We start from the raw sequence: 17,469 nt of genomic DNA on the forward strand, positions 1-17,469 counted from the left end.
AAGTACTACAGCATTGTAGAAATCATAAAAGCTGCTGTCCCACCCATTCTATTCTTCTCTATGCCCCCCATAACCAATTTACTAAAATTGAAATGCATCCTACCTAACCATATATTTATACTTTTACTATATATGTACATATTCATTAAAAACACACAGACTAATTTGGCATATTTTTAAAATTTGTGTGAATATCATTCCTATCAAATCTCCCCTCAACTTTATATTCTTGGGAACTATTTATGTTCTATGAGTACATCTAGTTCATTTATCTTTAATTTCTGTGTGGCATTCCATGGTATAAATAAGTTAAGCCTACATTTTCCCCTTCTCCTCTAGTGGCCCAATACACTTTCTTTTACTTTTTATAGAAAGCTTTAGAATAAAAAACTTTTAGAAATTGAAGAAACTTTAAAGACAAGGTAGACCATGAGGAAATAGAGTGGTTGTCTCCTCCCAAGATCACATAGCCAATCAATGGAAAAAATAGAATTAGAATCTGTTAGCCTGATACCCAGTACAACACTCAAGCAACTATGACAGCTTTACCTTTTTTTTAATGTTTTAATTTATTTTTGAGATACAGAGAGACAGAGCATGAGCAGGGGAGGGGCAGAGGGAGAGGGAGACACAGAATCTGAAGCAGGCTCCAGGCTCTGAGCTGTCAGCACAGAGCCTGACGCGGGGCTCGAACTCACTGACTGTGAGATCATGACCTGAGCTGAAGTCGGACGACTGAGCCACCCAGGCGCCCCGACAGCTTTACATTTTAATTCTAGTTATCTATATAGAACTGTACATAGAACCATCTCTACATCACTGTATCTATCCTGTGTGGATGTAACATAAGAATAAATAAGAGAACAAAACATTTGTTTTCCAGGAATAATAAAACTATTAAACTATATAAAACTGTAGTTTTATAACAGTATTAGTAGTTTAGTAATGATTATAATAGCTCTTTTTCTACAGTCTGCTATGCATTTTTTAAATTGAATGTTATGGGGCGCCTGGGTGGCTCAGTCGGTTGAGCGTCCGACTTCAGCTCAGGTCACGATCTCGCGGTCCGTGAGTTCGAGCCCCGCGTCAGTCTCTGGGCTGATGGCTCAGAGCCTGGAGCCTGCTTCCGATTCTGTGTCTCCCTCTCTCTCTGCCCCTCCCCCATTCATGCTCTGTCTCTCTCTGTCTCAAAAATAAATGTTAAAAAAAAATAAATAAATTGAATGTTATAATTTTAAATTCAGGCAATAGCAATATGAATCAGATATTAATTCTAGGAAATAAGTCTGACTCAGTGTGGATGAAGTATGGCAAGGTCAGGAACTACCCAAGGCCGGAAGACCATTTAGGAAGCCATTGCGGTACTCCTGGAGACAGGTGCTGATGGCCCAGACTAGGCAGTAATGATGGAGAGTAGAAGGATTTGAGAACTATTTCGGATATACTGTACTTGGGGTCCAGAGACGGGATCTATATCATCTTTATTCCCAGTTGCTGCCTAGGTTTTTGCACATTTCCCTGCTGATTTGAATCCACACGTTAGGGGGGGCTCCTGGGGGGGTCAGTTGGTTGAGCCTCCCACTCTTGGTTGCCGTTCATGTCATGATCTCACAGTTTGAGCCCCAAGTCAGGCTCTGCACTGTTAGCACGGAGCCTGCTTGGGATTTCTCTCTTTCTGCCCTAACCCTGTTTGCCTGCGCATGTGCGCTCTCTGACTCTCTCTCTCTCTCTCTCTCAAAAAATAAACATTTAAAAATAAATAAATGAATCCATGCCTTATGGACATGCCATACCTTCTTCCTCTCCTCAGCATCAACTGCCACCTTCCTACTTGTTCCTCTTCATTCACCAGAGGCTTCAACGCAAGACGAAGACCTCAATTCTGGCCATTTCCAACCTGATATTAATGTTCCAATGGCAACTTGCCTAAAGATCTGACCTCTCAGTTCCTTGACCTTCACACCTCTGATGACATTTTCCACACTCTACTTTAGCCAACTAACCTTATCATTGTCAAAATTTGCATCACTTCAATCATCACATCAAACACCCCATTTTCTTGCTAAGATCTTCTGTTCTAGCTCAGATTCTCAGGCACCCCCAGTTTACCTATTCTTCAACCTTGTTGGAATCGCCAGCCCACTGGCACCTCCCTCCTTTTATCAGTCCATTCTTATATTCCTAGCCTTTTTATTTTCAGCATAGAGTCCATTTTTTTAATTTCATTCTCTAGTATCTTTTTTAAAAATAATTTTTAATGTTTATTTTTGAGAGAGAGAGAGAGGGAAAGACAGGGTGCAAGGGGGGAGGGGCAGAGAGAGAGGGAGACACAGAATCCAAAGCGGCCCCCAGGCTCTGAGCTGTCAGCACAGAGCCTGATGCGGGGCTCGAACTCAGGAACCACAAGATCATGACCTGGGCCATGGTCAGCCACTTAACTAGCTGACCCACCCAGGCACCCCTCTCTAACTAGTATCTTAGACGTCTTTGACTCTTGGCCTATTATATCTGCTTGGAAAAACTATAGCCCTGAATGGATCCGGTCATCATCCTTCCCACCTTCTCTGTGGGAAATGAGCACTAATGGAGAAAATAACAAAAGAGCAGAAATTGTTATCACTTTCTATTCATGGTCACCAGCCTCAACGGGGTGGCCCCCAAAACTTTAGGACAATCTACATTTCACTCCTCAATAACGGTTTCGTACTGTTTCTACCATTCTCAACTCTGACTTGCCTTGCCACTCCCCAGCACCTTCTTGGATAATTCTTTGGGGGTCAGTTATAGCCTCATACTTTACATAGAAGAAATCCCCTCAGAATTCCACCACTGAATCTATTACTCCAATTGATTTTGTACCAATCATCTCTTATATCCACCTAAATCAATGGAAGACATGTCTCTCCTCCTTTCCTGCATCCTCTGTGCTTGGATCATATCCTTTCCCACCTCTGCATGGACTTCAGTCTATTGGATTATCCCTCCCTTCTGTATTTTTGATTTAGTACTTTGTAATACCTTTCAAACATGTTCTGGACTCTTTTGTGTTAAAATTATAAAGAAAAAAATCATAATTGCCATAATCAGCTTCATCCCTGAAGATTCTGGTCTGGTGTCCTTTCCCCTTGCAGGTTTCCCTGACACACCTGTTTGTACTCCATGCTGATTGTCTATGCTCGCCGGGTACTTGCACAGGCAGGTATCCAAGCATCTCTCATACTGTGTGTTGAGTTCACTTTGCAGCTGGACTGGGAACTGATTAAGGGCAGACACTGTTTCTTACGAATCTTTGTAACCTAGCGAAGCGCTCTGTGGGCACAGCGGTTGAGTGAGCGAGGTGGAGAGATATCTTGTAATGTTCTAGGAGTATGGTGGGGGGCGGGGGGTACAGTATGGCGGATGACTGGCTAGGGAAGGATTCAGATCCCTTTCATTACCCCCCCCCCCTCCATTGGCAGGTAAGCGGTGGAATAAATTAGTTGGGGAAATTCTGTCAGAGATAGACCAACCGAGAATCTCAAATATCTCCACACTGCCTGATTTCTCTTCACTTTTATTTTATCCCTTTCTTTTTTTTCTTTTTTCTTTTTTTTTTTTTAACGTTTATTTATTTTTAAGACAGAGAGAGACAGAGCATGAACAGGGGAGGGGCAGAGAGAGAGGGAGACACAGAATCTGAAACAGGCTCCAGGCTCTGAGCTGTCAGCACAGAGCCCGACGCAGGGCTCGAACTCACGGACTGTGAGGTCATGACCTGAGCCGAAGTCGTACGCTTAACCGACCAAGCCACCCAGGTGCCCCTTATTTTATCCCTTTATTGCAGGCTCCTTCTCTCCTATTTTCTACTTTCTTCCTCAATGTTTCTTTTTTTTAATTTATTTAAAAATTTTTTAATGTTTATTTTTTGAGAGAGAGACAGAGTGCGAGTGGGGGAGGGGCAGAGAGAGAGGGAGACACAGAATCCGAAGCAGGCTCCAGGCTCTGAGCTGTCAGCACAGAGCCCGGCTCTGGTTCCCGGCCTGAACTCACCAACTGCGAGATCGTGACCTGAGCCGGAGTTGGAAGCTTAACCGACTGAGCCACCCAGCCCACCCCCGCCCCCCCCGCCTCAGTGTTTCTTAAGAAAAAAATAAAAGGAGCGATATTGATTTTCTGGCTCCTTCAGATGGCCTTTCCTTCTTGAGTCCCTTGGTCTCGGTCCCACGACTTTTTTGCACCCTGTCGCTGATTTTTTCCCTTCGGTACGAGAACCTGTCTCGTTCTGTGTGGTCGTGTTCGGGGGCTTCCAGCAGAGGGGTGGTGGGTGAATACTCCTGGCTGGGGTCTGCAGGATATATAGAGATAACGAGTTTTGTACCAGAAAGCAGATGACGACGTCAGGCTCTGCACTCCCGGCTTCCCTCGGCTGCCAGAAGCGCACGCCTGGCGCCAGAGCCCAGGAGGTGGCTCCGCCCCTCCGGCAGCTTACCTGGATTGGCTCCCAGGGGCAGGCCCCTGGCCAATCAGGCGCGGGGGCGTTGTCTCGGGCGGGGCTTCCGCTTCCCGCCTCCCGCCTCCCGCTTCCCGCTCCTCCCCCTGCTCCCGTTCCAGGCAGCCCAGGATTGACCCCTCGTATCCTGGCGACTGCTGCCCCTTGTCTTCCGCCCCGAGTCCAGGCGAGACATGGCCACGGCCACTGTGGCAGCAGCAAGACGAGGCTTCTGCCGAGCCCCTCCGCTCCTATTCCGGCGCGGCTACCAGACAGAGAAGGGTGTCTATGGCTATCGGCCGAGGAAGCCCGAGAGCCGGGAGCCCCGGGGCGGCCTGGCGCGCCCCTCAGGTCGGGGATAGGGCCGTGCCGTGCACGTAGGGGCTGGGGAAGCAGGGGACTTCCCTGACAGGCCTGAGGTGGGATGCTGTTGTGGGAGAGGCTGGACTTCTGGGGGTCTGCACTGTGCGCTCAGGCCCGTAGGGAGTAAGGGGAGATGAGGGGGCCAAGGAAGGCAGGTTGGGCAGGGGGAGGTTGTCAGTGTGAGGGTCACCCTCTGTCCAGCCTTAGTAGGTGGGGAAACGTGAAGTCGGGGTCTCGGCATTGGATCCACGCGTGGGTGATCTTCCCATCGCTCGTGTTCAAACTTGTTTTGTGAGGTCTTGTCTTTTCTGTTCCTTGGATGTAAACTTGTGGGAACTTAGCTGTTGCGCAGGCGGAGCTGCGGGAAAAGAAGAGCTCTAAGATCTCCCAGCTCTTGAGCTTACTCAAGGATACATTTCCAGGGCCATCTCTAAGGCTCTTGTGAGCAGAATGTGTGGGGATCACGACCGTACAGCTAGGGTGAAGAGGGCAGTTAGCTGGTGATTGGACCACAGCATGGTAATCATTATTTGTCTCCTTGGCCTAACTAGCCTCTTACTTTAATTTCAGAGTTTAAGATTCTTTGCTGAGTTCAGAACCATGTCACTGATGGTTTTAATGGGTTAGGAGACCTGAATATTAGTTTTTGAGACCTCTCTTTGTATGCTCATGTACAAAAAATCTATTTGGGGTATTTGGTTTGTGCCGCAAAGTTGTGATGCATTTAATCTTCACAGAACAGATGAATACAGATTGATTATTAGAAGAAGATCATTTGGCATCTTTGATCCAGTTACTAGATTGACAATGAAGATTGTCTTCATCATATAAGTACCTGAACTTTGACTCTTATATTACACACTGGGACCTCAATAGTTTGCTCTTGACCTCAGGTGACTTTGATAGTAAACCTGATTTCTCTTTCTTAGGTGCAGTGGGGTTCCTTTAGGTTCATTTTGGTCAAATAGATTGTTAATCCTTGGGGATTAGACTATTGGTATCTTATTTCACTTTGCAAATCGAGTGTCAAGAATTTTCTATGTCAGTTATTCTCAAAGTTAAGTGTGTGTTCAAATCATTTTGAATTGATTTTTAAAATACCATTTCCCAAGCCTCCCCCCACCCCAGGGTTCTAATTCAGTGGTCTGAGATAGATTTCAAGAATATGGATTTTTATCAGGCAACCCTGGTGATTCTTTAGCAGAAAGGCTATAGCCATCTATGGCCAAATACTGTTATAGTCATAACTCACAAGTGTAGGACATATTTGACCATCTCTTCTTCATTTAGGATCATATTACTGTGTGCTCAGTGCATAATTATTGTGATCTTGTTTAAGGTTTTCCCTCACAATTGGGCCTCTATTTGATTCTTATTTATTTATTTAGAAAGAGAGAGAGAGAGACAGAGAGCAACCTGGGGAGGGTCAGAAAGAGAGAGGGAGAGAGATATCCCAAACAGGCTCCCTGCTGTCAGCGCGGAGCCCAATGCGGGGCTCAAACCCACAAACCATGAGATCATGACCTGAACCTGAACCAAGAGTTGGTCACTTAAATGACTTAGCGACCCAGGTACCCCTCTATTTGATTCTTCAGCCTGGCAGCTGAAAACTAAGCCTTGCTTTGGAAAACCTAGGCCAGTGGTTTTTACCTGGAAGACTGTATCCAAATCATTTTGGGAGCTCTGGGCTGGTGTGGCTTGAAAAAATATCTCTGGGGTTGATTTTATATGTAATCCCTTCCCTCTTCCCTCATTACCAAATTGACTCTTCCCGCTCCCCCCGCCCATCCAGACTAGTAATGATTTTGCTATACTGTGAGGTGCTTGGTGACTTTGAAAGTTCAGTATTGAGTTAGGACTGAATGCCAAGGGTGTGCTCGTGTGGTATTGGGAGGAAAGAGTGAAATCAATGCTGGGAAATAATTGATGCACAGTTGCAGAATCTAGCTTAAGAAATTCTGTTGCTGGAGCACCTGGGTGGCTCAGTTAAGCACCTGATTTTGGCTCAGGTCATGATCTCACAGTCTGCGAGTTTGAGCTCCACATCGGCCTCTGTGCTGACAGCCCAGAGCCTGAAACCTGCTTTGTATTCTCTGTCTCTGTTTCTCTCTCTCTTTCTCTCTCTCTCTCTCTCTCTCTCTCTCTCTCTGTCTCTGTCCCAGCCTCCCACCCCACTCATGCTGTCTCTCTCTCTCTCAAAAATAAATCAAAACATAAAAAAAAGAAAAGAAATTCTGTTGCTAAGGGCAATCTTTTATTATTTTTTTTTAATTCATTTGTTTATTTTGAGAGAGAGAATGAGAGAGAGGGAGGGAGAGAGGCAGAGAGTGAGGGACAGAGAAAATCTCAAGCAGGCTCTGAGCTGTCAGCATAGAGCCTGACCCAGGGCTCAGTCTCATGAACTGTGAGATCATGGCCTGAGCCGAAATCAAGAGTTGGACACTCAACTGACTGAGCCACCCAGGTGCCCCTTCATTCTTCCCATTTAAAAAAAAAAAATTTTTTTTACCATTTGATTTAATTTATTTTTTAAATTTACACCCAAGTTAATTAGCATATAGTGCAACAATGATTTCAGGAGTATATATTTTTTTAATTTTTTTTAAACGTTTATTTATTTTTGAGACAGAGAGAGACAGAGCATGAACAGGGGAGGGTCAGAGAGAGAGAGAGACACAGAATCCGAAACAGGCTCCAGGCTCCGAGCTGTCAGCACAGAGCCTGACGCAGGGCTCGAACTCATGGACCGCGAGATCGTAACCTGAGCCGAAGTCGGCCGCTCAACCGACTGAGCCACCCAGGCACCCCAGGAGTATATTTCTTAATGCCCCTTACCCATTTAGCCCATCCCCCCTTCCCACAATTCTTCCTATTTTTTAACTACTGTGCATAAAACTGAAAGGCATTTGGTCCACTTTGTACCTTTTTCAAAATTACCATTGCATGCAGATCTGTAGCAGTTTTTTCTTCTGTTTCAGAAGGTACCAGTTATTTTGTAGATCACTGTCTCCTACTAGCCTAGGTGGGAGAAAGGGGGCAAAGAGAGTTGCTGTCACTTCTGGTAGCATCTCACTGTCAGGACTTGGTCAGTATGTATCTGCAAAGGAGATTGGAAAGCATAATTTTTATTCAGGTTGGCCATGTATCAGCTAAGAATTATCTGGGGAAAATGCTGAAAAATAACTAGTAATCACCACATTCCACCCCTTTGGCCATTCAGATAACCTAAGCTTTTTCTTTTTTTTTCCCCTTTTATAGAATGGATTCTGTCTCCTCTATTCAGTCTTTGAGTCCAGTTCAAAGTCTGTTATCTCCCAAGAATGTGCAGTCCTCTCTGTCAGGACTGGCTGTGTCTGCTCATGCTTTAGAATTTCATGAATTGCCATGCACCCCCTACTGACACATTCCATATATACAAAGAAAACTCCCATCTGGAAAAGAAAGGAATGAGGAACTCTAGTAGTCACTGTTCAAACCAGTTATCAAATCCTGCTGGAGAGGAATGATAAGAGCTCCTTTCTGTGGCGATGTAGCAAGTTCACAACATTCCCCTGGCTCTGCCGTGTGGGTCTTTCTTTATCCATTTTCTTCTGTGGCCATCTCTGCTTTAGACATTGGGGAGTATGCCCTCCTTGGGGGCTGCCCACCGTCCACAGCCTACCTTATTTTGGTAAGGTTAGGAACCTGAGAGTTACTTTAGGGGGTTATCAACGACACGGTTGTTTTTACTTATTTTTTTATTTTTAATGGCCGAAGTTGGGATTTCTTTGGCAGTACAGTTTTCTCATGAAATTCATAGGCTTGCAGTCTTTTTGCTTGTGGTCATTTTATGACCAAATTGCCCCCAGACAAAGATCTCCTCTAGAGCTAGTTTTTAAGCCTGAAAACTCCAGTCTTTTATTTACTGCTTCTGTGCTCCACCCACTCAGCTTCCTAAACTTAGAGGTGCTTACCTTGAGACCATCAAAAATAATAGGCTTGAGTGGGAAGGTAATACCCTTGATTGGACCTTGGAGGCTCAGTGTCCCTCATTGCCTAACGGGGAATGCTTACTGGAAGGTCCTCGAAGAAGGGTTTGTCTGTTTTCCCTCTTGGTAAGACAGCTTTTTCAGAACCACTTTTTATAATTGCCTCTAGTTGTCCAAACCTGCTAGGATCTGCCTTCTAGCAGAGCTTAATTTCCCTGCATCTCTTCTTGCCAACTAGCTCGCTCTAGCTTGACCTCATCTCCCTCCCAGGGCTTTCCTGAAAGTGACAAGAAACAACGATCACATGCTACTGAGCCACAGCTCCGTGGACATACAGTCTGCCTTGCAGGACATCACCGGTGACAGTTTCACCACGCGTTTTGTCAGATAGCATAACACAGTGCTCATTAGCTTTCTAGTCTGAAACATCTGGGTTCTTGGTACCTACCGCCTGACTGCTAAGCCACGGTCATATGTATTTTAGGCTGTTATGGTAGCAACCCACCTCGAGTACCAAATGGTGTATTAGATAGGGTAAGTTCAGGGGCTGTGTTGGACATGTGGAGGAACAGTGACCTAAGTGAGACGAGTAAAGGTCTGAGCTGGTATGACAGCTTTGCTCTGCAAGGTCCAAAGGGGTTCAAGCTCCTTCTGTGTTGTTTCTTCACCATCCTGTGGGTGTTGCTGTCTACTCCGGTCCAGGATGGCTCATCACTGCATCCACACTGTGCAGCAGGATGGAGGAAAGGGGGAAGGGAAAGAGGACACATCTCCCTTCAAGGGCAAGACCCCAAAGTTACACAGATCATGGCTACTACCTTCTCATTCATCAGAACTTAGTCACATGGGCAACTGGCTGCCTGGAAGGCTGGGACGTATATCTTTATTCTGCATGGCCATATGTTTGATTATCACCATGAAAGAGAAGAGAAAATGGATCTCAGGAGTTGTAGCAGGCTCTGCTACAGACATATTGTAAAAATGTGGGGCAAACAACCCACCTTCAACTTTTCACCTCATACTTCATATCAAATCTTGAGCACTGTGTTTCTCAAAGCCTTGCTTTCTGTTTTCACTGTTGGGATCCTAGCGTAGGCCTTTAATTCTGGTCTGCTGCTGCTGCTGCAAGAAATATTAATCCAGGTGCTCCTAGCCAAGTCTACGGATCCCTGTGGAAAAGTTTTAGAGGGTCTGTGGCTTTTGCACAACTGTGTGTGTCTATTTTTAGGCAAAGGGCCTGTAGCTTTCATTGAATTCCCATGACTTCAAAAAGATAAAACTGCTAGCCTCACTGCTATGAAAATTTGTAGCCTAGTGTCTTGCCACAATTTCTCTAAGACATTGGTTTCATTGAGTTATTTTCTTTTTTTTTTAATTTTTTTGATGTTTATTTATTTATTTTTTATTTATTTATTTTTTTAATGTTTATTTATTTCTGAGAGAGACAGAGACAGAATGCGAGTGGGTTAGGGGCAGAGAGAGAGGGAGACACAGAATCTGAAGCAGGCTCCAGGCTCTGTCAGCACAGAGCCCGATGCGGGGCTCGAAGTCACAAGCTGTGAGATCATGACCTGAGCCAAAGTTGGACACTCAACCAACTGAGCCACCCAGGCGCCCCTCACTGAGTTATTTTCTTAACTCAAGTCTCCAAAGGCTCTATTTTGCCTCTCAGAATAAGATCCCAGATTTGTTAGCTTGATATTGAATGCCCTTCATGTTTCATGACCCATTCTGCCTTCTTTCTTACCTTTCTCTGACATAAATTCCCCCATGTTCCAGCCGTTATCCAAGGCTCTCCCCGCTCATTCTGTATGCCCTTCCACTTCATACCCATTCTCCATGGCTCATCTCCGTTCCCATCTCCTCTGTAACATCTGTTTAGACAACTCCAGGCTATCCTAATCTGATCTCCCTCAACTCTCAGTCCGAGAGACCCCTTGGACTCTACTGAACTTTTTATGACTGTGTGCAGTTTCATATAGAGACCATCCTCTCATGCTGTAAGATCCTGCTTGGTAAGCTCCTTGTCTTACATTCCTCTCAGCTCTGTATTTAACTGAATACTTATTAAGTGAGCTATTCCTACTAAGAAATGGAAATACAATTCTGTATATGCAATTTATTTGTGACATTTAGCGCATTTGAATTTTGCATGTATAACCGTAACACCAATTATCAAGAAAGGAAGCACTGTATACATTGGGTAATATACTATATTACTATGCTTTAGAAGAACTAATAATTTCTTTTTTGCTCATGAACACAATGAAGACTTGCTGGGTTTTTCCTTAAATTCCATTTAAGTGGGTGCTTATGGTCAGTTCCGTTAATTAGGAGTACATGATTTAATTGGCTCAAGTCTTTTTCCTTTTTTTATTTTTTCAAAAAAATTTTTAAATGTTTATTTATTTTTGAGAGAGAGAGAGAGAGCGAGCATGAGTAGGGGAGGGGCAGGGAGAGAGGGAGACACAGAATCTGAAGCAGGCGCCAGGCTATGAGCTGTCAGCACAGAGCCCAACATGGGGCTCGAACCCACGGACCGTGAGATCATGACCGGCTCAAGCCTTTTTCATGACGCCTGCCAGTGTCCTGAAAGGTACCATCTTGGTTGAGAGAAATGATTGGGTTGGTTGGTGGATCATGTCCACAACTCTTTGGGATTGGCAAAGTCAATCGAAGGACAATCCGTCCTGAAAATGGACACATGGCATCCTCCCACATCCAAGGTGACATAGTGAGATGGGATACGATCAAAGTTATGGTGCCTCCCTCCTCCTCTTTGCCTTTCCTTCATCAGCCTTCTTTTTACAAATATTTATCTTGGCTGAAAATCAATGCCTGCATGGGGCGACTACATCATTCACTAAGACATCCATTACATTAAGGCTTTAAAGAGATATTGAATTTCCTTCTAGTAACCTCTTAAATGACAGTGGTTTCACTAGTTAAAATTTGACCTGTGGTGAGTGTTCTTTGTTGCTGGCTATTAGTAACAGCTTGTACTTTAACCTCTGTAAACCTCAATTCAGGTAAACTTCAGTTTATTCATCAACAATCCCAATTGAAAATGGAGGAGTGCCGATTCAGGAGTATCAATGTCATTATGGAGGATTCAGATTACAAAAATATGGCAGAACTGAGGGACCAGCAGGAGATGGGCGCCATAGGATTTCAAGCAGCATTTAGCCATTACTGACCTTGGCACTGAGCTTTAGTAGTTGAAGTGAGGTTGTGGGTATGTTGCAAATTAGAAATAATAGGAGCCTTTACTGGACTCATGAGAAAAGCAGTTGAAGAAAATCCTAATGCATTAGAGATTTAAAAAAATCTAGATGGGGCGCCTGGGTGGCTCAGTCGGTTAAGCGTCCGACTGCAGCTCAGGTCACTATCTGACTGTCCGTGAGTTCAAGCCCCGCGTCGGGCTCTGGGCTGATGGCTCAGAGCCTGGAGCCTGCTTCCGGTTCTGTGTCTCCCTCTCTCTCTGCCCCTCCCCCGTTCATGCTCTGTCTCTCTGTGTCTCAAAAATAAATAAACGTTAAAAAAATTTAAAAAAAAAATCTAGATAATTCTCGGGTACAATGCAGACCAGAAAAGGCTAATGACGTTAGCCCTTGTACTTTTTTTTTTTTCAAATGTCTCACTGATTTCCAGTTCTCTCATCCTTTTTGCTGTAGGCTCTGGACTTCCCTTTTCAATTTTTGTTATAACATAATGGATAAAACATTGGATTGAAGTCAAATATGCTTGAAGGTAGCTTCTTTACTACCTCTGTCACATTTTGCAGGTCACTTAACCTCTTTGCGCCTCAGTTTACTCTTCTGCAGATGAGGAGACCTATTTCAGAGTTGTTGCAAGAGTTGGGTAAGATGACGTGTGTGAAACACTGAGCAAAAGTTAGTACTTGCTATCATTCACTATCAATCTGTGATCCTTACTTATCTATGTTGGCAGTGATTTAAGAAAGGATTAGGAAAAAACCCAGAAAGGACCAGAACAAGGTTTTTGTTTGTTTTTTTTTAAGAATGAAATAAATTTTATTTTATTTTATTTTATTTTATTTTTAAATGTTTATTTATTTTGAAAGAGAGAAAGAGCATGTGTGTGTGCACAAGTGGCGGAGGGGCAGAAAGAGGGAGAGAGAATCCCAAGCAGGCTCTGCGCTGTCAGCTCAGAGCTGGATGCAGGTCTTAATCCCACAAGCCCTGAGACCATGGCCTGAGCCAAAATCAAGAGTCAGACGCTTAACTGACTGAGCCACCCAGGCACCCTGAAATAAATTTATTTTATAAAGATACTGTATTTGAGGTGGAAAGATAAGGTATGATATAAAATAAACTCAGTTGCACAGCCTAGGTTTATCTGAATTTGTTGTACAGAATATAATAGTCTGGTACAAAGTCTTGCCTTAATTTCTTTGTTTTTTAAGTGTTTCTTTATTTTGAGAGAGGGAGAGAGAGCTCGGAAGAAGGGGAAAGGGGGAGAGAGAGAAGGAGAGAGAGAATCCCAAACATTCTACACTCAGGTCCAGAGCTCAATGCAGGGCTCTATCCCATGAACCTGTGAGATCATGACCTGAGCTGAAACCAAGAGTCTGATGCTTAACCAATGGAGCCACCCAGGTGCCCCTGAAGTCTTTGTTTTAATGTGGTTATTTCCAAAGTTCCTAAGCTGAAACTGGGTGGGGGGGGGGGGGGTGGGGGCGGCCATCACATTTTAATGGGGTTTGAAGAGACTCCAGTTATGAAATTCTCTTTCTTGGAATCTTCAGCCATTTTATAGATATCCAACATTCCCACTTGCTATAAGCATATGCTGCCTTGAATGTAAGAAACCCATGGATATGATCTAGATATTTTTGGGGGGAGGCTGTTTATGACCAGATGATGAAAAAGAACTGTATTGACTTTTAGATTAAGTACTAAGTTTAGTTTATGTGTCAGTGTACTTCAGGCTGGTTAATACGAACCCTTTTTTCCTGAAAATAAAACACTCTTCAGTGCCCCGACTGTGCTTGCTTACAGAGAGAATAAAGTAATTGATGTAGATATCCTTATCATAATTTTTTTTTTACCCCCGTATCGGCAAAGGTTCTTTTGATCACAAGCAACAGAAACCAACTGTGGCCACCTAAGGGGAAGCGGGGACTTTATTTGAAAAGATACAAGGATATCTCCCAGAGCTGAAGGATGTGTGCAGCAACCAAGCCTCAGCGCAGGAGAAAACCAGCACTAACTCTGGGAATATTGGCAGAAGCTGTGTGTGGGCCCACAGGGCACAGCTGTTAATGTACTCAGCTCCTGTGCTACCCATAATGCGTGTCAGGAGTCCTCGAGACCATCCCTACATTTAGAGATTCGCCAGAAAGCCTCATGGCGCTCGGCTTATAGCTGTACTCATGGCTCAGATTCATCACAGTGATGTAATAAGGATACACAGCTGCACTGTCGCGGAAAACAGCACAGGCACCGTTGTGCAGGAGTCCTTGTGCTCTCTCTCCCGTGAGGGGTGATACAGAAACACTCCTGTTCATGCAACGTAAATACAGCAATATATGTGCCGTGTCACCCAGGGGAGTCCATTTGAGATTCATCACCCGAGGTTTTTATTGGCAGACGTCCATGTAAACACCCTCTGCCTGTGCCAAAATTCCAGACTCCCAGAAGGAAAGCAGGTGTTCAGCGTTAACCATGTTGTTTGCACAAACAGGAGGCATAGTGGACCACCCGTGTCTCCCTATCCCAAGTCATAAATTCTGGAAAGAGTGAATCGGACCCACTTCGACTCAGGTGTCTTTGGAATCCATTAATTGGGAGGGAGGCAGAATGGAATGAGGTAGACGTGGTCTTAGGAACCCACTCCCTGGAATGGGAGAGCACAGTTCTTGGGAAAGAGGGGCTCAGGGGCATCTGGATGGCTCAGTTGGTTAAGCATCCGACTCTTAATTTTGGCTCAGATCATGATCTCATGGTCATGGGATTGAGCCCCGCATGGGACTCTGTGCTGGGCATGGAGCCTGCTTAAGATTCTGTCTCCCTCTCTCTGCCCCTCCCCAGCTCGTGTGTTCTCTCTGTCTCTCTGTCTGTCTGTCTCTCTCTCTAAAAAGGAAAAAAAGAAAAAAAAGAGGAGCTCAAAGTGAGGTGGAAGATGTATTCACTGCAGCTCTTGTACTGCATGTTTGAGGGCTCTGGCTCTGGAAAACTTGCATCACAAGGATTCTGTGACTCTCTTACGATATGCTGAATCTCAGGACTTCATTCAGTTAATGACAAATGCTTCTTGAGCATTTGCTATGTGCCAGTCTCTTGAGCCAGAAGCATGCCTTCAATATTTTCCATTTTGTTTTGTAAAGGAGTGTGTATATGTGTTGTTGTTTTCCCTATTCTCTCTGGCTTCTTAGGGATTTAAACACAAAATTAAATTCTTCTGAACTTCTATAGATATCCTGAGTATCAAGTTATTTGGTTGGTAGTATACCTAGCATGAAGATATTCATTTTTCTTTTACAGTAATCCTTTGACTTATTTATACAGTGATATGAAATTCTTTTTATGAACAATATATGTATTCAATGTGTTCTCATCCTTTGAAATCTTATAATATCACTGTTTGCTACAAAATATAGATGAAGCAATCATATCTGGTGGATTTTTTTTAGTACTTATTTATTTTTGAGAGAGAGAGAGAGAGAGAGTGTGCAAGCAGGGGAGGGGCTGAGAGAGAGGGAGACACAGAATCCGAAGCAGGCTCCAGGCTCTGAGCTGTCAGCACAGAGCCTGATGCAGGGCTCAAACTCATGCAGGGCTCAAACTCATGAGCCGCGAGATCATGATCTGACACAAAGTCAGACACTTAACCAACTGAGCCACCCAGGCACCCCTGATGGATTTGAAACTAGAATGTAGTCAGTTAATTAAAAAAAAAAAAAAAAAAAAAGTTCTTTAAAGCAAGGAGTATGATAAAGAAATGAGAGATGCTTCATGTATTTTGACAAATGTATTTCTTCTTGGATTTGTTTTTGCAAATCTTTAAAATTAAGAGCACTATGGAAGCAATCTGAATGCAGCATCTCTCTAGATTTTTATGATTTCTCCTCCCACATTTTCTTTCTCCCACAGCACCAGCCTTAGGAACAAATATAACTGATTTTTACAAGCATAAAGCCCACTGGTGAGGACAGGTACACTGGAGTGCCCTACGAGTGCAGTAGGCAGCAAGTCAGGATAACATTTGAAGAGCTGTGCTCTACACGTTTGCCATTGAAAACTTAGCAGATAAGCGAAAGAAAAAACGAGGAATTTTGTACAGGATAATCGCTAAATTTTTGGTCCATTTCCTTTATGTATATGGGATATATGTACACACATTCACATATATAAAGTATATAGATACTCATACTATGCTATATAGACTAGGTAATGAAATATACATTACCTACTATACATATATACATTGTAACAAAGAGCAGGCTCATACTATTTATACTGTTTATAGTTGTTTTTTTCCTCTATATACACTGACACTTTTCCCTGAAGCTTCTCCTACAACATTGTTTTGTAATGGCTACTGATACTAGATGGAGATTAGTTGATAACCCTAGGGCGTGTCCCCCTGGGGGCTGGAGATTTTCAGAGTTAGAGGACTAATGTGGGGGGAGGGGGGATGTCCCTGAGGAATGAAACTCCACCTTCAGTACTTGAGGGGTCAGTGTGGTGATGAGCAGCTTCACCTCCCGTTGTCCTCTGGGAGAAAGCAGGTTCCAGTTAGGATAGGGGTATAAGGAATGTTTATGGAGGAGGGTAAGAATGCGGAGAGGTTGATTAATCATGGAGCAGAATCCCAGAGGTCACAGTGGAAGGATCTGGGAGGCAGAGAGGGAAGGAATATGGGATTGGGTCTGGAAAAAAGAAACCAGAGCAAAGGCAGGAAGAGGGTCTGAGAGAAAATAGATTGCCAGGATGGATGTGGGATGTGCCCAGAGGTGTGGAGGGGTGTGGACCTCTCTCTCTCAGGCTCTGCCAGAGTAGTAGCTTCCACACGTCCCTGCGAGTGAGCAGCCTGCTTTTGTGCCAACTCCCATGCCATTGCTCTTAGAATGGCATGAGAAGCCTGGGGAACACTTAGAAATTGGAGCAATAATCTCTGAATTGATGTGGGTTCACTAAGAGAATGTTTTCAATAGGGCTGCTAATTTGGGGATGGTGATGATAACCGTGCATATCTACTATTAGACTTGCCCCACTAGAGATGTAGTTTTGTACATGTTCCTGGAAACTGTGGAAGGTGCAGGAGATCACCCAGAGAAAAACAGCTTGAGAAAAAGGCTGCGGCCAGATCTGCAGACCACTAATATTTTAGAGATGGACAAAGAAGAGGAGCTCCCTCCCCAAAATGACTGAGGGTGCGTAGCCAGTGAGTTAGGAGAAAAGCCAGGATTTGGTGATGCCACAGAGCCCAGGGAAGAATGTGGGTTTTTTTTTTTTTTGCTGTTTTGTTGTTTTCTGGTGGGGAGGAGGAATATGTTTTTAAGGAGTGACTGGTGGGGACAATGCTTTAGACGTGGTCTTTCTGGATTTTAGTCACAAATGTGAAGGTTTCCTACTTTATAACACAGCAATTGAGAACCTCAGTAAGATTCAGAATAGAACCCTATGGCAATTTATATGACTTATC

At 44.1% G+C, this 17,469-nt stretch overlaps 1 protein-coding gene across 3 annotated transcripts in view; it reads left to right on the plus strand.

The window, feature by feature from the left end:
* The first annotated feature begins 4,586 nt into the window (after nt 1-4,586).
* DHTKD1 (dehydrogenase E1 and transketolase domain containing 1) overlaps nt 4,587-17,469 on the plus strand; it is a 50,843-nt gene continuing 37,960 nt past the window's right edge. For 2 of the 3 annotated variants that reach the window (XM_042944867.1, XM_042944868.1), the window contains exon 1: nt 4,587-4,819. In XM_042944867.1, the coding sequence (XP_042800801.1) occupies nt 4,663-4,819 (157 nt within the window). In that variant the 5' untranslated portion in view covers nt 4,587-4,662. Of the gene's footprint in view, nt 4,820-12,576; nt 12,661-17,469 lie in introns of those variants that run through there. The other variant, XM_042944869.1, reaches the window with a different exon arrangement.

The sequence above is a fragment of the Panthera leo genome, chromosome B4 (assembly GCF_018350215.1).
Source record: "Panthera leo isolate Ple1 chromosome B4, P.leo_Ple1_pat1.1, whole genome shotgun sequence".
In the NCBI taxonomy this organism is placed as follows: Eukaryota; Metazoa; Chordata; class Mammalia; order Carnivora; family Felidae; genus Panthera; species Panthera leo.